Below are 18,527 nucleotides of genomic sequence, written 5' to 3'. Positions count from 1 at the left end.
ATTCTGTTCAGTACTTTACTTGTTTCTGAAAATTTAAAAAATATGCAAAAGAAGAAAATGTCATCCCTATTACTACCACTTAGATTAACCACTAATTAACTTTTTGGTGTGTTTGCTTCTTATCTTTCTGAATATACTTTAAAAGCTACTTAAGTAAGGTGGAAGCAGTTCCATTTAAAAAATTAGGATGTTAAAGATAAAGCCAAAGTATTATATCATCTTGGTCCTTATCTGCTTTCTCACTTAATGTCATCCTGCTGTCCCCGTCGTTGCGGATGGGGAGCTGCCTCTTTCTTCTATGACGCGGCACGGTATTCCGTTGTATGGATTTGCTGTCGTTTATCTGACCAGCCTCTTATTGGTAGGCATTTAGGTTGTTACCAGTTTTTTTTGCCATTAAAATGCTTTATGAATATAATTTGTAGGATGGTTTCTTGCTGGGTAATTACTGGGTCCAAGGTTTGAATGTTTACAATTTTGATAGACATAGCCAAATACCTCCCCAAAAATACTAGTTTATTTCTCTACCAACTGAGTGTGTAAGAGAGTGCCTTTTCTCCCCAGATCTTTGCATCAACCCGGGAGTTTTGTTTTGGTCAAACGTTAAATTTTTTTTTTTTTTTTTTGCCAGTCTGGTGAGATTATCATCGTTTTTATAAACATTTCTCTTTGAGCTACACTGAGCATCTTCCATTCAGCCATCTGTGTTTCTTTTGCTTTGAACTGCCTGTTCTTATCCTTTGTCCATTTTTATACTAGGTTGGCGATCTTCAACAATTGATTTGTCTGAGTTAAGTTAGCCTTTTATCCATCCTGTGTTGTAAATATTTTAAAGATTTGTCATCTACAGTGCGATTTTTAGGCCTCTTGACTTTTTGGTTGAGCCCTAGGCTTTTGTGACTGCCTGTGACAGCTCTGGAGAGGGGGCCGACAGGGACGGTGGCCCGCAGTCGAGCCAGGCCCCATCTTCTGGGCAGTGCCGCGTGGTTGTTTTAAGGCTTTTGGTACTGGGATTCCCCGTTGTAAGTTTTAGCTTTGTTTTGGTTAGAGACTTTTCTGCATCATATTAATGAACATTAATAACAAATAGAGACTTGCTTTTGCCTCCCAACCAAATGTTTGGGAATGTACACCCATGTGAAGGGTCTGTGTGGTATCTTTATCTCATCAACCTTCTAAGCCTTTTAAAATCTGTTGTTAGATTTATGTTTAGACCATGGTTCTAGGGGAGAACCATTGTCACTCCTCATTGAGTTTTGCAGAGGCTCTGAAAGGAGGACATAGTCTCTTCCCCCATCAATGTAGAGTAAAGTCAGTAGTTCAGCCAAGACTACTCTGTCTGCCACCTCTTATGCTTCCAAGCTGGGCTAATTGAGAAGTGTGACATCTCACTCCAGCCTATAAGCAGCTGTCTGTAATTTTGAGAGATGAGAGGGATTCTCCCTTAAAACCATTGCCACTTTTGTGGCTGCATCTCATTTCTTTCCTTTGCAGCACAAATCACAGTGTATAATTAAAACTATTTTCTTTGAGCTTGTTTTTTGTGTACCTCCTGCCCTAAAATGTTGAGTTCCATGGTGGTCACAGGCCTTATTTGTCATATTCTCTATTATACCCTTGGCATCCTCTAAACCAGTGTGTGGTGCATGCTGGGCACTCTGGGATTTCACTGAGTGATCCATTCTGTGAGGATGGGATCAAGTGCTCATGTATCTCCTCCTGTGTCCCTCTCTGACTCCAGATCTTCTACCTGGCAGGGTTTCCGGAAGCCCCAGAGATATGCTCCATGGCCATAGGGCCTGAGGCGTGGATGGCTGCCCTCTGACTAAAATTCAGAGAGCTAAGCTTCGTCTCTTTAAAAAGTAACATATACTAATTGTAAATAACCTAGAAAATAAAGACATAATAAAGGAAATTAAATCTGTGATTCTGTCTTTCAGAGATCATTACTTTTAACAAGTCATTGAGTCTTAATGCCTTTACTGTTTTGTTTTTTGTTGTTGTTGTTGTTGTTGTTTTTTGAGACAGAGTCTCGCTCTGTTGCCCACGATGGAGTGCAGGCTCACTACAACCTCCGCTTCCTGGGTTCAAGTGATTTTCCCGCCTCAGCCTCCCAAGTAGCTGGGATTACATACAGGTGCGTGCCACCATGCCTGGGTAATTTTTTTGTATTTTTTGATAGAGATAGGGTTTCAGCGTGTTGGCCAGGCTGGACATGAACTTCTGACTTCAAGTAATCTGCCTGCCTTGGCCTTCCAAACTGCTGGGATTATAGACGTGAGCCACCGTGCCCAGCACCTATGCTTGTATTGTTTTTATATACAGATCCAAATAAATATCCATATAGCACCGAGTTTATGCTGTACATAAGGGTTCGTAATTTTCACTTACCATCAGACACATTCTGATAATGAAATGTAAAGAAAGTACACATTGGGATTTGGGTTGCAAAAGAAAAAATAGGGTAGTATTCTAGACAATGACAGTGATGATACCTTAGAATCTAGTAGACACTCAGAAATCCACATTTCCCCATTTAATATTCATCTGAAACACCATTTTAGTGACTGTAGATTGTGTAGCTAAACTCACTTTTAAATAAAACAACCTCTATTATTTATCTCTGGGCCTTAAGTTTGTGATGTAGTTTGGCTGTTTGTTTCTTCCAAATCTCATGTTGAAGTGTAATCCCTAGTGTGGGAGGTGGGGCCTGGTGGGAGGTGTTTGGGCCCAGGGGGTAGATCCCGCATGAATGGCTTGGTGCTATTCTCAAGATAGTGAGTTCTTAGGAGATCTGGTTGTTTAAAAGTATGTGGCACCCCACCCCTGTTGCTCGTGCTCTTGCCATGTGACACCCCTGCTCCCCCTTCATCTTCCACCATGATTGTAAGCTTCCTGAGGCCTCACCAAAAGCAGATGCTAGTGCCATGCTTGTACCAGCTGCAGAACTGTAAGCCAGTTACATCTTTTCTTTATAAATTACCCAGTCTCAGGTATTTCTTAATAGCAACACAAAGTAGACTAATACATTTGTTAGCTATTTCTAGTAAAGGTAAATAACTCTTGAAATGTATATTTTCTTAAAGATACATCTATGATTAATACCTGAGGATGAAATTCTAAAGGTAGAATTTTAACATCAAAGGGTTTGCACTTTAAGGCATTTTCAACCTCCATTTCTGGCTGTTGCTGTTGCGGGCAGTCTTGGGCAGATTTTGAACTCTTTGCCTTACTGTGGGGTGGTGGAAAGGAGGCTGTAGGAGCAGCCAGAGCACGATTAAAATTCCAACCCTGCCAGGGACAACTGTCCAAAAGGTCATGAATTAATGACTCAGTGAGTTTTCTCATTTATAAAATAGGATGTTTCCTCCCAGGGAGGGGTGAAGTGGGAGAGATGCCCATTCGAAGTGCAGTTCAAGGTACTTCAGTGTACAAAAGGCTGGTTCTGGCACCACGTGTGTCAGAAGGATAGTTGACCCGTGAGCAATGCAAGGGTTAGGGCCACTGACCCCTCAGCAGTCAACAATTCACAGAAAACTTTTGATTCCTACTTTGGGAGGCCGAGGTGGGTGGATCACCTGAGACTGAAGTTTGAGACCAGCCTGACCAACATGGAGAAACCCCATCTCTACTAAAAATACAAAATTAGCCGAGCATGGTGGCACATGCCTATAATCCCAGCTACTCGGGAGGCTGAGGCAGGAGAATCACTTGAACCCGGGAGGCGGAAGTTGCGGTGAGCTGAGATCGCACCATTGCACTCTTGCCTAGGTAACGAGAGTGAAACTCCGTCTCAAAAAAAAAAAAAAAAAGAAAGAAAAAAGTAAAAGGCTGGGCGCAGTGGCTCATGCCTGTAATCCCAGCACTTTGGGAGGCTGAGGCGGGTGGATCATGAGGTCAGGAGATTGAGACCATCCTGGCTAACACGGTGAAATCCCATCTCTACTAAAAATACAAAAAATTAACTGGGCTTGGTGGCAGGCACCTGTGGTCTCAGCTACTTGGGAGGCTGAGGCAGGAGAATGGCGCCAACCCAGGAGGTGGAGCTTGCAGTGAGCTGAGATTGCACCACTGCCCTCCAGCCTGGGTGACAGAGCAAGACTCGGTCTCAAAAAAACAAAACAAAACAAACAAACAAAACTTTTGATTCCCCCAGAACTACTATTAAAAAGTAGCCTACTGTTGACACGAAGCCTTACTGATTACATAGTTGATTAACACATTTTGTTTGTTATGGGTATTTTCTCTTTATTCTTAGAATAAAATAAGCTAAAGAAAATACACATCATTAAGAAAATCACATTGAGTAGGCTGAGGAAGAGGAGGAGGAAGCGGAAGGGTTGGTCTTGCTGTTGCAGGGCTGGCAGAAGAAAATCCCTGTGTAAATGGATCCACACAGTTCAAACCCAGGTTGTTCAAGGGCCAACAGAACTAGTAGCCACTTAGCACAGAGCACTGCCAGCGCCCCTCGGCCTGCAGGCTGCTCCAGCACCTTGCTAAGAGGTTGTCGAGGCTCACCTGCAGCAGCTGCCCTCCCGAGTCCTCTTTCCTTTACACCCCACAGAGCACCTGGGCCAGCCATCCTCCATGTGGTGCAGCAGAGGCACTGGTGGTCCAGGAGGCAGAGAGGGTGGCCCTGGCCTGGAGGCACGGTGGGTTAGTGTGTGACACACGTGGCTTTCCCCCTGACCCCCAGCTGCCTCCTGGGAGTGAAGAGGAGGTCTTGTTTGACAACACGCACCACATACCGCACCACACACCCACAACACACTTGGTGCCAGAATGAGCCTTTTGCATTGCTCTTGGTGCTGAATCAGAGTCTGTCTTGGGGAGGGATGTCTTCCTTCTCTCATTACATGTGCACCCCCGCCCCCAGCTGCCCAGCTTTGGTGGTGTAGTGAGGGAGCGCATAGGGCTGGGATGCCACAGCCTGCTTTCTTCCCCGTATCCTGGGGTCCCCCCCTCTGTCCAGTGCCCAGAGCTATTAATAACACTTTCATTGAAATGGGTGTAATGGAATCCGAGTTGCCCACCCCAGTGGAACTCCAACACATGGGGAGTGGGGAGCAGAATAATAATAGCAAACACGGATGCAGTACTTATTATGCCAATCATTATTCTTAGTTATTTACATCATGCACATCTATTAACTCATCTCATATAGCAACCCCATGAAGTAGGGGGTGTTACTGTCCTATTAATGGGTAAGGGAACCAAGGCACAAAGGGGTTGGAAACTTTCCCAAGTTCACATAGCTAGTGAGCAGTGGCGCTTGTGAAGGGGGTCCTCCTGAGGGCCTGGGGCCTCCTCCTTCCCAGTCTTGTCCTCATATCCACCTTGCTGGCAAGTGGCACGTCAGGCCCTGGGTGCCGGCTGCTTTCCTGTCCTCTGGTTCAGCCAGGCTTCTAATGCCGACCACTCCTGAGTCTTTCCACGTGGCTCCACAATGGCAGACTCGCAGGAGGAGATGAGGGGAAACATGCACACCCTGAATAGGGGGAGGGGTCCTGTCCTTCTTCCCCTCAGGTTCTGGCAGAGACAGAGAGGCATAGGACTGTATTTAGGCAGCTCCCGCAGCTCCCTCACTGCCACTGTCCTAGAGCTTCCTCCCCAGGCAATGGGCTCTGTGGCTTGACCCCCTGCCCCTGCCACAGTTGGCAGGGGGCCTTGCCTGTTGCGTTGCAGCTGAGCACATGCAATCATTAACCTTTTCTACGTGTAAGAGCATTTCAGGCACAAACTGTGTGGGGCTGAGGTGAGTCACAATGTTGGACTGGGACTTAGTTCGGGCTTAAAATATTTCACCATTCCTCCAGGCATTCCTTGACTAACGATCTGTGGTCTTTTAGTGGGAAGACCCTTCCTTCTTCTAGTCTCCAGTCTTCAGAGCTGTGGTCCAGGGCCTGTTGGCCTCCACTGCCCATGGCCATGGCCATGCCCAAGGAGCGGGGGCCTTGGCTTCTGGGTGGGCCCACCGCCTCACTCTGCTGGTGGCCTCTGGCAGTGCCCTGGGAGTCCTGCTTTCCTTCCCTGTCTCTTCTCTGGCTTGGAGCGCAGGCCACCTCCCCTGCTGTTCTTTACTTAGCCCTGTACTCCAGATTAGCACATTCTTGGTTTCCTCTCTCCAGGCTTTCTGCGCTCCACGCTTGTCCACAAAGCCACTTTGGCACTTCAGGGCTGTGCGCCCATGACGTCAGCCAGCCTGCCTCACCCATTTGAAGGTCTTTCATTGCTTGGGCTGATTTTCCTATCCAATCAGGGATTTCTGATAAACATGTGCCTGGATGAATGTCAATGACCAGTCCTTTTTTTTTTTTTTTAATTTAATTTAAGTTCTGGAATACAAATGCAGGATGTGCAATGACCAGTCTTCATGGGAAATTCTTGCTATGTTTCTCTAAGAAATTAAAAATACTACCTTTTCCAATTCAGGACGGAAAGGACAGCTCACCCTCATTCAGTCACTGGGGGAGAGAGTTTAGTAGGGAGAAGAAGCAACAGAATGAGGCAGTATTGGCTCAGAAATTCCTAACCACTAGGTGAGGGAAGGAAGAGGGGAGGGAGTAAACAGAAATCAGATTAGATCTTGCCCATTAGAAACTCAGTTAGATTGGGCAGATAAGGCATAAATATGCAAAAGGGTAAATTTTTTAAAAGTGAAAACTACCCTATATAGAGTTTCAGAAGCACCTTCAAGGATATTATTTCACCAAGTTGAATCTAATTTTACCGATGAGGAAACCCTTTTCAGAAAGATAGGTGGGCTTGCCTGACACAAGCTAGGAAGTGCAGAACTGGGATTCAAAATGCCTGTAATTGCAAAACCCAGGTTCACTGTGCTACACCCACCTCCTCTAATGGGTGGAGAGTTTGTGCAAGTCTGGAAGTGCGATGTGAACCCAGCCCTTCTTGCGCAAACTCTCCTTTGCCTTGTACCATGCACTCTTACATGTCTAGGGCAGAAAGTGTGGAGGTTGCAGTGGGTGCTTGGAATTCAGGGGGTGCCAAGGAGCATGCATTTGGATTTGGACCTTGGTGCATCCTCACTTAGCACAGCTCTGGTTGGCGGACGTCCTGGTGGTGGTCACTGCACTGAAGACAGAAACTCAGCCTACAGTCTTGCTGGTAACTTGTATTGGTTACATCTACATGCTCCAGGCTCTACTCACTGGTGACGGAGGGACCCCCCTGTTCTGTGGCATTAATGGTACTGGTTAACAGTGATGAATGCCTTTCTGACAATAAAGCACTTTTAGAGGTATTATTTCATTAGATGCTCATAATGTTTCTATGAAGGGGAGGCTAGGCAGGTATTGTCGCTCCTAAATGCATGTGGCACAGGCTCTGAAAGGCAGACCTCTCTGTGAGGCTGTGCAAGAAGAAACTGACAAATTTCAGACTGGGCCAAGTCTTCCCTGATTGTAGCTCTACAACCATGCATTGCTTCTGAGTAGATCTGACAACTTGAATTCTCCTCTGGGCTCCAGTTCTTGTGTGCCTGTAGGGGGCGATCGAGGTTCTTTCTGCGTGGCTGCTCTGGAAACCTTGTTCCTCCTGAACCCTTTGAATTTAGCACTCTTACAGCATATAATCTCACTGGATTTTAAGGATTTTCTGTGTCTCCCCTCATATCTTCTTCTGCCCCCATTAGCCTAGGCTTTTCCAGATCAGGACTGCTCTATTTGGTTTTGACATTCAGTGCAATGCATGGCTCATAGTAGGAGCTCAGTAAATGCTTGTTGGATTGAATTTTATACAGAGGAAACTGGCCGTTGCCTTCTCTTGCTCCCCTTAGAGCATGGGAAAGTAAACTTTTTTCCTGGTACATCCAAATGAATGAAGTCGAAGGCTGGGTGTGGTGGCTCACACCTGTAATCCCAGCACTTTGGGAGGCCAAGGTAGGTTATCACTTGAGATCAGGAGTTCGAGACCAGCCTGGCCAACATGGCGAAACCCCATCTCTACTAAAAACACCAAAAAATTAGCCAGACCTGGTGGCTCACACCTGTAATCCCAGCTACTCAGGAGGCTGAGGTGGGAGTATCATTTGAACCTGGGAAGTGGAGGTTGCAGTGAGCCAAGATTGTGTCATTGCACTCCAGCCTGGGCAACAGAGCAAGACCTGGTCCCAAAAACAAACAACAAAAAAACCCGAAGGAAGTTGAAGGTGGCAGAACTCAAGACCCATGCCGTGTCCTCATATGGCCACAAGGTGGCAGTGTGACCTCATGGGAACCTTGCCTCCTGCAACTATTGGCTCCAGCCACCTGTTACTCCATGGTATCTAGTCATTGATTCCTTCTAGACACCTGTTTGGGGAATTGCCTCTGCAAAGTCAGTCAGAGAAATCTTGGCTTCCAGCCTCCTCTAAAAACTGGGTGGTGTGGTGGAAAGCCTTGGTCTTTGGAATCTACCAGGCCTGGATTCCAACCTTGGCTCTGCCTTTTCTCAGAAACTTGGCATGCTACTTCCCTGAGCCTCAGCTTCCTCATCCTGTAAAATGGCAAATGTACAGTTAGGAAAAACCCAACATACCATGGGCCATAGCATGAATGTATGCCAGCTTTCTTGTTGGAAATGCTGATTTGCCCTTCCCTGCCCCCTGCAAGCTGGCTCCATCGTGGCCATCTGATCTTATTTGCAAGCTTCAGATACTTTCTAGCAGGTTCTTAGGCCTCCCTGCTGTATCACCCCAGCTCCAGTCCATCTCAGTCAGTCAGCACCTGCTTGCCACATTCCCCTCTGCCTCCATGCCTTCCCTCTGCCTGTCCATTTCCTTCCTAGCCTGTCTCTTAGACACCCCAGTCCTCTGAATGTCCAAAGCAGTTGGAGTGTAGACTATATAGGGCTCATCTTGACTTCCCATGAAGATGCTAAGTCTGTGAGTGTCGTTATCTTAATTATTTTGGCACCTGTGCTTGCACTTAGCAGACAGTTGGTGATAAAAATGACAGCTATTAGTGAGCATATATGTCAGACACTCTGTGAGGTGCTTTGTGGAAATATTTCACTTAATCCTCACAACAAATATGTGAAACAGAAGCCATTATCCATCCCCACTTTACAAAGGAAGGGTAGATCAGGATGATTTTGGCTCCAGGCAATAAAAAATTTCACGAAAAGCAGCTTAAACAATAAGAAGAGTTTATTATCTTGTCAAAAATAAGTCCTGAGGGATCCCTGGTGATGTCAGCAAGGATCCAGGTAGTTGCCATCTCTCCTGGTTGCCTTCCTTGGTGCATTGGTTTATCCTCTTAGGCCCCCCTTACTGGTAATGATGTGATTGTCATGGTCCCAGGTGCCATATACAGGAGAGAGATGTAGGTTTCTTGTGCTCCCTTTAAGAAGCCTCTTAGCAGATTTCTTACTAGATTCTTGGCCAGTTGGGTTATAGGCTCGTTCCCAAGCCAGTCACTAGCAAAGGGACTGGAATTAATCAGACTGGCTTAGACAAGTCAAGATTGAACCCCTGAGGCTGGTGAGAAGCCAGCCTTCTTTAATACCCCCAGCCAACTGGTCCAGGGAGAAGGGGTATCAACGAGGTTCAGTGAGTTAAGTAACTTGCTCAAGCTTGGAAATCTAGTAATAACTGGATTCAAATCGGCATCTAGCTGACTTCGAAGGCCATCTGTTGCCTGGTTGAAGTCAGCCACAGAGGTAGAGAGAACATTACTCTGGATTTGTTGTGCTGGGTCTGAGTTATTGAGGAGGTGCCTTTTCCTATGGACTCTGGAGTCTCTCTTCTCTCTAGCCGCCTTTCCCACACTGTATTGGTTTTTCTTAGTCGGCCTTTCTTCCTGAAGCCCCTTCACCCCCTACTTCCCAGTACCTGAGTGCTGCTTGCCTTCTAGAGTAGACTTCATGGCCTAAGCTGGAGACAGGCCTAAGCTGGACTGAATGGCCCGAGGGCTGATCTCAGTGTAGCTGTCAAGGCCCCAAAAGAGTCATCGTGAGATTTCATATAGAGCAGATAAGGAAATGCAGAGGCCTCAGGAAATGTGCCAGGGGGGCTGGTAGGGAAGGCCAGCAGGAATAGGGGGTTTGTGGTGTGTCGGTGGCAATGTCAGGGCAAGTGGACCGGGGGCTTAGAGCAGGGCCATGTGATAGCGCACTCAGGAAGCTGTTTGGCCTGCAGATGCTTCAGGACTGCCCCAAGGCCCGCAGGGAGGTGGAGCTGCACTGGCGGGCCTCCCAGTGCCCGCACATTGTACGGATCGTGGATGTGTACGAGAATCTGTATGCAGGGAGGAAGTGCCTGCTGATTGTCATGGAATGGTAAGCAGCCACTGTTCGGGTCCGGCCCAGCCTGTCCCCTCTCCTCACTCAGGCACCTTGCCCTCTGAGGACAGCCCAGGGATGGGCCTGAAGCCTGGAATGTAAACCCTTGCTTTTTCGGGGGTCAGTAGAGAGTGGCGGCGGGCTGTTGTGTTCTCCGATCTCACTGTGGCTTCATTTCAGTTTGGACGGTGGAGAACTCTTTAGCCGAATCCAGGACCGAGGAGACCAGGCGTTCACAGAAAGAGGTAGAAAGGGTCTGTTGTGGGAACAGGTGCAGGCAGGCAGGGCAGTGGGGGTGTGAAGGAGGCCTCTGCAGTGCCTGCTCTAGGGGAAGGGTGTTGAGGCTGCTGTCCCCTCCAGCACACTGCAAGGGCTGCCTCAGCTGACCAGGGCAGCTCCTGGTGGCTTTGTTTCTGGGGTGGGTGGTGGCTTGGGGAGCCTCAGGCTACACAGAGGTGGGACTGGTGCACTGGATTTTCAAGCCTAATGACATGTCCTTGTGACTTTCTTTCCCACTCTCTCTTCCCTCCCTTCTACAGAGGCATCCGAAATCATGAAGAGCATCGGTGAGGCCATCCAGTATCTGCACTCAATCAACATTGCCCATCGGGATGTCAAGGTGCCAACTGTTCACATCCCTGAGCCCGAGTGCTGTGGGGGCAACAGAGTGGCCGTGGCCACTCCAGGGATGGTTGCCAGGCCACCCGGCGTCCTTGCTGCCTGGTTCCTGAGCATGCCATTCTCTGCCCTGTAGGGCCTTGCCCTCTCTGCCCATGGGTAAACTCATAAACCCAGTAGTGAAGCATTCTCTGACCCCACTCAGCCCTGTGGTTCTCCTCAGGCAGAACCCCCCAGTCACACTGTTGGTTTCTCTGTCCCTGTGGTGTTTACTGTGGGTTCTGTGTGTCACTCTCTTATCTCCAGGCACTCTGGAAACCCTGCAGAGGCAGGCACTTGCCCATAGAGAGCTGCCACTCCTTGGGATGGGCAGTGCGTGGGCTGGGCAGACACCCATAGAGAGCTGCCACTCCTTGTGGTGGGCAGTGCCCGGGATAGGCAAATGGTTGCTGGATGAGCAGAGGAAGGAAGGAACCAGCACGCTTTTGTTTCTGATAGCCCCTCCCAGGTCCAGCAGGGTTGCTATTTTTCTGTCTCTCTTTCTGTAGCCTGAGAATCTCTTATACACCTCGAAAAGGCCCAACGCCATCCTGAAACTCACTGACTTTGGCTTTGCCAAGGAAACCACCAGCCACAACTCTTTGACCACTCCTTGTTATACACCATACTATGTGGGTAAGTCCCCAAGGGGCCCAGGGACCTAGTCTTTTCTCAGAACTTTTCTTAGCCCCTCCTCTTGACTGTCGGGGGGCGCCGCAAATCCTAGGAGAGTTGTGTCTGTGTGGTCCCTTCTGGTGCGGGTTCTGCTGGGACCTGCTGAGAAGTAGGGCTTGTCAGAGCGAAGCTACAGTGGAGGAATTGTAGGAAAGGATCTGCCGGGATCTTTCTGAGAAGAGCCATGGTTTCCATCAGATTCTCAGTGGAATCTGGACCCAGGTCTTGTTCTGGAGCCTCAGCTGATTGGCATGGAAAAAGCTTTCAAAGCGTGTTCAGAGCATCTGTGAAATTAAATGGACGGCATAGGTCTGAAAGTCTCATGCAGTTCAGGATCTTTAAAATCTTAAGATCCCAGTTCCAGAGTTTCTTGTGGAGGAGGGTGTTCTGTTCCAGTCCCTGGGCTGGGCTTCGGCTCTTCCTTCTGCACCCCAGCTGCTGCCACCTCATGATAGGCTGAAAGGTTGGGATGGGGAGCATCTTTCGCAGAGAAACTGAGTGGATCACAGGATTCTGAGGGCTGGCCTACCCATGTTGACCTTTGGTTTGCAGCTCCAGAAGTGCTGGGTCCAGAGAAGTATGACAAGTCCTGTGACATGTGGTCCCTGGGTGTCATCATGTACATCCTGTGAGTGTGCTGGGGAGGGGGCTGGGTGGGGCAGGGAGTCAGGGCGGCCAGTACTTCTCCAGGACAAGAGGAAGAGGCAGACGTTAGCATTCCTCTTTCTACAGGGGAGGTCCCCTGCGTGCCCCTTCTCTCAGTTCCTATAGCTAAGTGGCGGGTGTAAACCAGCTCATGGACTGGAAAGTGTATGCCTTAGATACTTGCTATGCTGGATTCCCGGGCCCTGTCCTTGGCTTCGTATGTTGTGCCTGTGTCAATGAGCCCTGATTTCTCTGTGACCTTTACAAGGAGAAGAGCCTGTTTCTCATCCTGGTCCTGGTGCAGAGCCCCTAAGTGACAGCTGTTGTGTCTCCCACTTCCTTCCTCCTGTTGATGCAGGCTGTGTGGGTATCCCCCCTTCTACTCCAACCACGGCCTTGCCATCTCTCCGGGCATGAAGACTCGCATCCGAATGGGCCAGTATGAATTTCCCAACCCAGAATGGTCAGAAGTATCAGAGGAAGGTAAGAACCCAGGCTTTCAGGACAAGGGGAAGAGCCTCTGTGTGTGTGTATGTGTGTGTGTGTACACACAGACACACGTATGGGCCTCCATCTCATGTACCTGGTGTAACTGTGGGTTAACACCTGAGCCCACGCCTGCGGGGTGCGTCTTGCCTCATTTTGCCTGTGTGGAGGGCCAGTGGCAGGGCCAAGGCTGTGGGGCTGTGCAGGGCCTATCAAGTGGTAGAGCCGTCATGGTCCTTGGGGCTAGTTGTTCAGGCAGCCTGCCTCCATGCAACCCCTCTTTGAATCTGGTTTCCCCATAAAAACTGGGGAAAGGAGCAGGCCAGCGAGAGTGGCCCCTGAGCTGTCACTGCCCCCTGCCCCGTCCCACAGTGAAGATGCTCATTCGGAACCTGCTGAAAACAGAGCCCACCCAGAGAATGACCATCACCGAGTTTATGAACCACCCCTGGATCATGGTAAGCTCGGCAGGCTGGGGAACCTTGGGTCCCACGGGACTATTCCACAGGACAGAGTCTTAGGACCCTGCCCACCCCAGGCTTTCACTCGGACCCCTTTTCTGTCTTCTCAGCAATCGACGAAGGTCCCTCAAACCCCACTGCACACCAGCCGGGTCCTGAAGGAGGACAAGGAGCGGTGGGAGGATGTCAAGGTGAGGGGCACCACTGGGCAAGAGGGGCTCCGGGTGGGGTGGGCGGCTTGCGGGGATTGCCCAGGTGTGAGGCATGGTGCTGGTAGGGGAGAGCTTGATTCTGCCTCTTTCATCCCAGGGGTGTCTTCATTACAAGAACAGCAACCAGGTCACTTGGCTGACTGGGTTGTGAGCAGAGAATTCTGTGTTCCTGTCCAAACTCAGGACTGTTTCTTAGAATCCCTTTACTCCCTGGGTCTCTAACGGGACCTTAAAGACCATCTGGTATAATGTTCTCATTTTGCAGAAGAGAAACTGAGGCCCCGGGGCGGGGGGATGGACATTCTGCTCAAGGTCACGCAGCTGGTGACTGGTTGGGGCAGACCGGACCCAGGTTTCCTGACTCCTGGCCCAGGGCTCTTCCTCCTTTCCTGCGAGGTCAGTGGGGGCTCTCAGGGAACAGCAGCAGTGCTGTAGCCAAGCTCTCTGCTGCTCAGCGCTGGGATGAGGCTGCCGTTGTTAGCTTGGACCGCTAAGCAGCCCGTCTTCTCTCTCTGCTCCCACCCCCGCCGCCCTCACCCTGCTCTTGTTGTCTCTGTCTCTCACGTCTCTCTTCTGCTCTTACATCTCTCTTCTGCTGTCTCTCCTTCCTGTCTTCTGGCTCTCTCTGTACCCTTCCTGGTGCTGCTGTGCCCCCAGGAGGAGATGACCAGTGCCTTGGCCACAATGCGCGTTGACTACGAGCAGATCAAGATAAAAAAGATTGAAGATGCATCCAACCCTCTGCTGCTGAAGAGGCGGAAGAAAGCTCGGGCCCTGGAGGCTGCGGCCTTGGCCCACTGAGCCACCACGCCCTCCTGCCCGCGGGAGGACAAGCAATAACTCTCTACAGGAATATATTTTTTAAACGAAGAGACACAGAACTGTCCACATCCGCCTCCTCTCCTTCTCAGCTGCATGGAGCCTGGAACTGCGTCAATGGCTGAATTCTGCCTTGGTTCTGGCCACCCCAGAGTGGGAGAGGTTGGGAGGTTGGGAGGCTATGGAGAGAAGTGAGCAAGGTGCTCTTGAACCTGTGCTCATTTTGCAATTTTATCAGTAATTTGACTTAGAGTTTTTATGAAACCTCTTTTGTTGTCCTTGCCCCACTCCTCCTCTCCACCAGACGCCTTCCTCTCTGGATACTGCAAAGGCTTGTGGTTTGTTAGAGGGTATTTGTGGAAACTGTCATAGGGATTGTCCCTGTGTTGTCCCATCTGCCCTCCCTGTTTCTCCACAACAGCCTGGGGTCGTCCCCGCTGGCTCAGGCGTTCTGGGAGCTCAAGGCCACCTTGGAGGAGGATGCCATGCACCTCCTCTCTCGGAGCCCTCAGACATCTCCAGTGTGCCAGACAAAAAGGAGTGTGTGTGTGTGTGTGTGTGTGCACACGTGTGTACGAGTGCGCAGATCTGTGCCTGGGATCGTGTATTTGAGGGGCCAGGGGCAGGCAGGGCTGCAGAGGGAGATGGCCCTGCTGGGGCTTAGGAACCTTCTCCCTTCTTGGGGTCTGTCCTGCCCATACTGAGCCTGCCAAAGTGCCTGGGAAGCCCATCCAGATTCTGAACCAGGCCCTCTGTGGCCTGTCTCTGTTCGCTGGGTTGCGGGAGGCAGAGAGGAGTGACCAGGCACTGGCACAGCGATCAGGAAGACTGGATCCCCAGCCCCAGGACCCCCTTCCCCCTACTTAGTGCTGGTCCTAGGTCCTCTGAGGCACTTATCTACTGAATGACCTCTCTACTTCCCCTTCTTGCCATTATTAACCCATTTTTGTTTATTTTCCTTAAATTTTTAGCCATTTCTCCATGGGCCGCCGCCCAGCTCATGTGGGTGAGCCTGGGCAGCTTCTGTTGACAAAGCTTTTGCATTTCCTGTGTTTCTCCTGGGTTCTGGGGCATCAGCCAGCTACCCCTTGTGGGCAAAGGCAGGGCCATTTTTGAGGTCTTCCCTCAGATTTCCATTGTGTGGCCTGGTGGGTCAGGGGGAGTCTTTGCACCAAAGATGTCCCGACTTTGCCCCCTTGCCCATCAGCCATTTGCTATCACCCCAAACAACTCAGCTTCGGGGCCGGTGAAGGGAGGGGCCTCCCCCAGCACAGATGAGGAGCAGCTGGGGTAGGCTCTCTGTGCCATGGCCCCCCACTCCCCCTTCCCTTGGAGGGAGAGGTGGCAGGAATACTTCACCTTTCCTCTCCCTCAGGGGCAGGTGGTGGAGGGGCACCCAGGGTCGTCTTTGTGCACCGGGGAAGGTGCTGGGTGCCTGCAGCGCCTCCCTTGTCTCAGATGGTGTGTCCAGCACTCGATTGTTGTAAACTGTTGTTTTGTATGAGCGAAATTGTCTTTACTAAACAGATTTAATAGTTGAGAGTTTTTCTTTCTCTTTCTTCCTGGGGCTCAGGCGCTAGCCCCCAATGCCTCTGTGTGCAGAGGGGTTTTGTTGGGTGGTGGGGGTGTGGGTTGGGGGTCCTGGGAGAGGAGCAGAGGGCCCCCTGGGCGAGCAGGAGCCAGAACCTCATTGGTGAGGACCTGGGCAGGATGTGTGTAGGGCATCCTCAAAGCAGGACAGGGAGGGTGCAAGCCCATCATCTTTTGCCAAATGCAGAGTCAGGAGCCAAGCTCTTTTTGGCATATGATTCGTTGACCTACATAGCCACCACCAGGTGCTGGCACCTTTAGCTTGTGAAAGCCGACTGGTATAGGGTCCAGGGAAGACGGGGTGCTGGTGAATTTTGTTGAAATCCTGGAAAAGATACCAGGGGAGCAGGTTAGTGTAATACCGGCACTCTCCAGGAGGCGGTGATAGGGGTCAGGTAGAAACCAAATGCTCTACCTCGGAGCTAGAAGAGAGCACAGGATTCCTGTGGCACATTCTCAGTGCACAGATGAGAAGACTGAAGCCCAGAGCTGGGGCCACGTGATAACCTGACCTACAGCAGAGCCTAAAGTGGAAACTGGGCTACCTGCCCCATTGCACTCCCTCCGGGTCAGATGGGAAAACAGCATATCCTTCACTGTGTCACCCGCATTTTCTTACGTGACCCTCAGAGCTGCCAGCGAGAGACAGTATAGGGTGGCTGCTGATTGCTGTTTTATGTGTGAGGAAAGTGACTGAGAAGGCGGGATAATGTGCTGCAGCTGCGTGGTGGGATTGGCAATCAGATCCCCCTTCCCGCTGGAGGAGAGACCTGCTTGTCCCCTCTGCTGCCAGAGGGACCATGTCTCCACTGTCAGCTCATGGGAACATCAGGCCCTGGACCTCCCCTTCATGACAATGGTCGCTGAATTTGATTCTTGCCTTGAGACACTACTCATCACTCTAAAATCACAGCTCAAAACAAAGCAGCATGGGGGTTTGCTTTCAGAGAAATCCATTTATTTTGTCTGCACTTATGAAGGTGTTAGAAGCAATAACCCGAGAAGGAGGAATGAGGGGTGGTAGGAGGGAGTGAGGGAGAGAAGGAGAGGAAGTTGTCAGAGTTCTGCTATCTTTAGAAACTGCATTAGTTTCCTGTTAACAAAACTTCTGCCATATTAATTTTATGGCTTAAAACAACACAAATTTATGATGTTCCTGTTCTGTAGGTCAGGAACGTGATAGGGTCTTACTAGGCTGGCTGGAGTCCAGGTCTTAGCAGGGTTGCATTCCTCTTTGGAGTCTGTTTCCTTGCCTTTTCCAATTCTGGAGGCTTCCTGCATTCCTTGGGTCATGGACCCCTTTCTCAATCTTCAACTGCAACCTTGCATTTTTCTGATCCTTCTGTGATCACATCTCTGACCCAGCTGGTGTGATAAGATTGAGCCCACCCAGATAATCTAGGATGATCTCCCCATTGCAGGGCTCTTAACTGTAATCCCATCTGCAGAGTCCCCTTTGCCATGTAAGGGAACATAGCCACAGTCTGGGACCAAGACGTGGGCATCACTGGGGGCCAAGATTCTGCCACAGAAGCCCATCTCACAGCCTTCTTGTGCCCAATGTTGGCCCTTGTGTTTTGCTTCCTTCCCTGACTCAGCCCAGTTCAGGAGGATGCTTCTGTGGTCAGCAAGGATTCAGCCTGGGGTTGGCTTTCAGGGAAAATGGCTGGGGCAAAGGGCCAGGAGGGGTCTGGCGTGGTTAGTGGGGTCTCACCACACCTTTCCACCCCCCATGCCCATGCCCTTGACCTTCCATGCTGGCATGGCCCTGCGAGTCCCTGTTTCTAGGGAGAACTTAACACCTCTGCTAAATGCCTGGGTGGGATGGCAATGGAAACTTTTGTCCCTAAGGGCAGATGCTGACTTGCATGAGTTCAGGAGCAGGTGTGCTTCTTGAACACCCTTAAGTGGTGTGAGATGTAAAGACCTACAGACACTCCTGGGCCCCTCAGGCACCGATGCTGGGCTCTTCCCCTCCATCTCTTCATCATCAGAACCCTCTGAGGTAGTCAGTCTCGTCTCCAGCTTATAAGAAACTCTAGCTCAGAGGAGTAAAGGGACTCGCTCAGCGTCACACAGCTAGTCAGGGATTCTGACCTGGATCTCCTGTTTCCAAGTTTAGAGCTTCTTTTAACAAAGCACGTGGATGTCTTCTTGGTAAGGGAGTGGAGAGGGGGCGGGGAGGAGAGGAGATATGAGGCTGGATTCCGCTCCACTGAGGAAGGTCTAGTTTTCTTTGCTGTGGAAGGAGGGTGATAGTCCTAGGCCCGTGGCTGTTTTAAGGAATTCAGTGGGATGGTGGACTGATTGATTTATTTGAGACAGAGTCTTACTCTGTCACCCATGCTGGAGTGCAGTTGTGTGATCTTGGCTCACTGCAACCTCCGCCTCCCAGGTTCAAGCAATTCCCCTGCCTCAGCCTCCTGAGTAGCTGGGATTACAGGTGCGTACCACCACGCCCAGCTAATTTTTGTATTTTTAGTAGAGATGGGGTTTCACCATGTTGGCCAGGCTGGTCTCGAACTCCTGACCTCAGGTGATCTACCTGCCTCGGCCTCCCAAAGTGCTGGGCTTACAGGCATGAGCCACTGTGCCCAGCCTAGATGGTGGATTTAAATGCCTCCTAAAATGCCAGCTGCCAGGTGGCCTTTATCACCAGGAGGGTCCCACCCCTCAGTGAGCTGCTCAGCGGTGGGGGCACAGG

At 50.2% G+C, this 18,527-nt stretch overlaps 1 protein-coding gene across 1 annotated transcript in view; it reads left to right on the top strand.

Annotated features, from left to right (window-relative positions):
- The window catches only part of MAPKAPK2 (MAPK activated protein kinase 2), a 49,912-nt gene extending 34,139 nt beyond the window's left edge, over positions 1 to 15,773 (top strand). Inside the window, exons 2-10 of the mRNA XM_030935609.1 lie at positions 10,136 to 10,275; positions 10,459 to 10,523; positions 10,818 to 10,897; positions 11,445 to 11,571; positions 12,163 to 12,238; positions 12,614 to 12,738; positions 13,114 to 13,199; positions 13,313 to 13,393; positions 14,072 to 15,773. Coding sequence (XP_030791469.1) covers positions 10,136 to 10,275; positions 10,459 to 10,523; positions 10,818 to 10,897; positions 11,445 to 11,571; positions 12,163 to 12,238; positions 12,614 to 12,738; positions 13,114 to 13,199; positions 13,313 to 13,393; positions 14,072 to 14,215 — 924 coding nt within the window. The 3' untranslated portion in view covers positions 14,216 to 15,773. The remainder of the gene's footprint in view (positions 1 to 10,135; positions 10,276 to 10,458; positions 10,524 to 10,817; positions 10,898 to 11,444; positions 11,572 to 12,162; positions 12,239 to 12,613; positions 12,739 to 13,113; positions 13,200 to 13,312; positions 13,394 to 14,071) is intronic.
- Positions 15,774 to 18,527: the final 2,754 nt, after the last annotated feature.

This window comes from Rhinopithecus roxellana, chromosome 8 (assembly GCF_007565055.1).
Source record: "Rhinopithecus roxellana isolate Shanxi Qingling chromosome 8, ASM756505v1, whole genome shotgun sequence".
Classification (NCBI taxonomy): Eukaryota; Metazoa; Chordata; class Mammalia; order Primates; family Cercopithecidae; genus Rhinopithecus; species Rhinopithecus roxellana.
The sequence above is the reverse complement of the archived record's forward strand: the minus strand, read 5'-3'. Positions and strand labels throughout refer to the sequence as shown.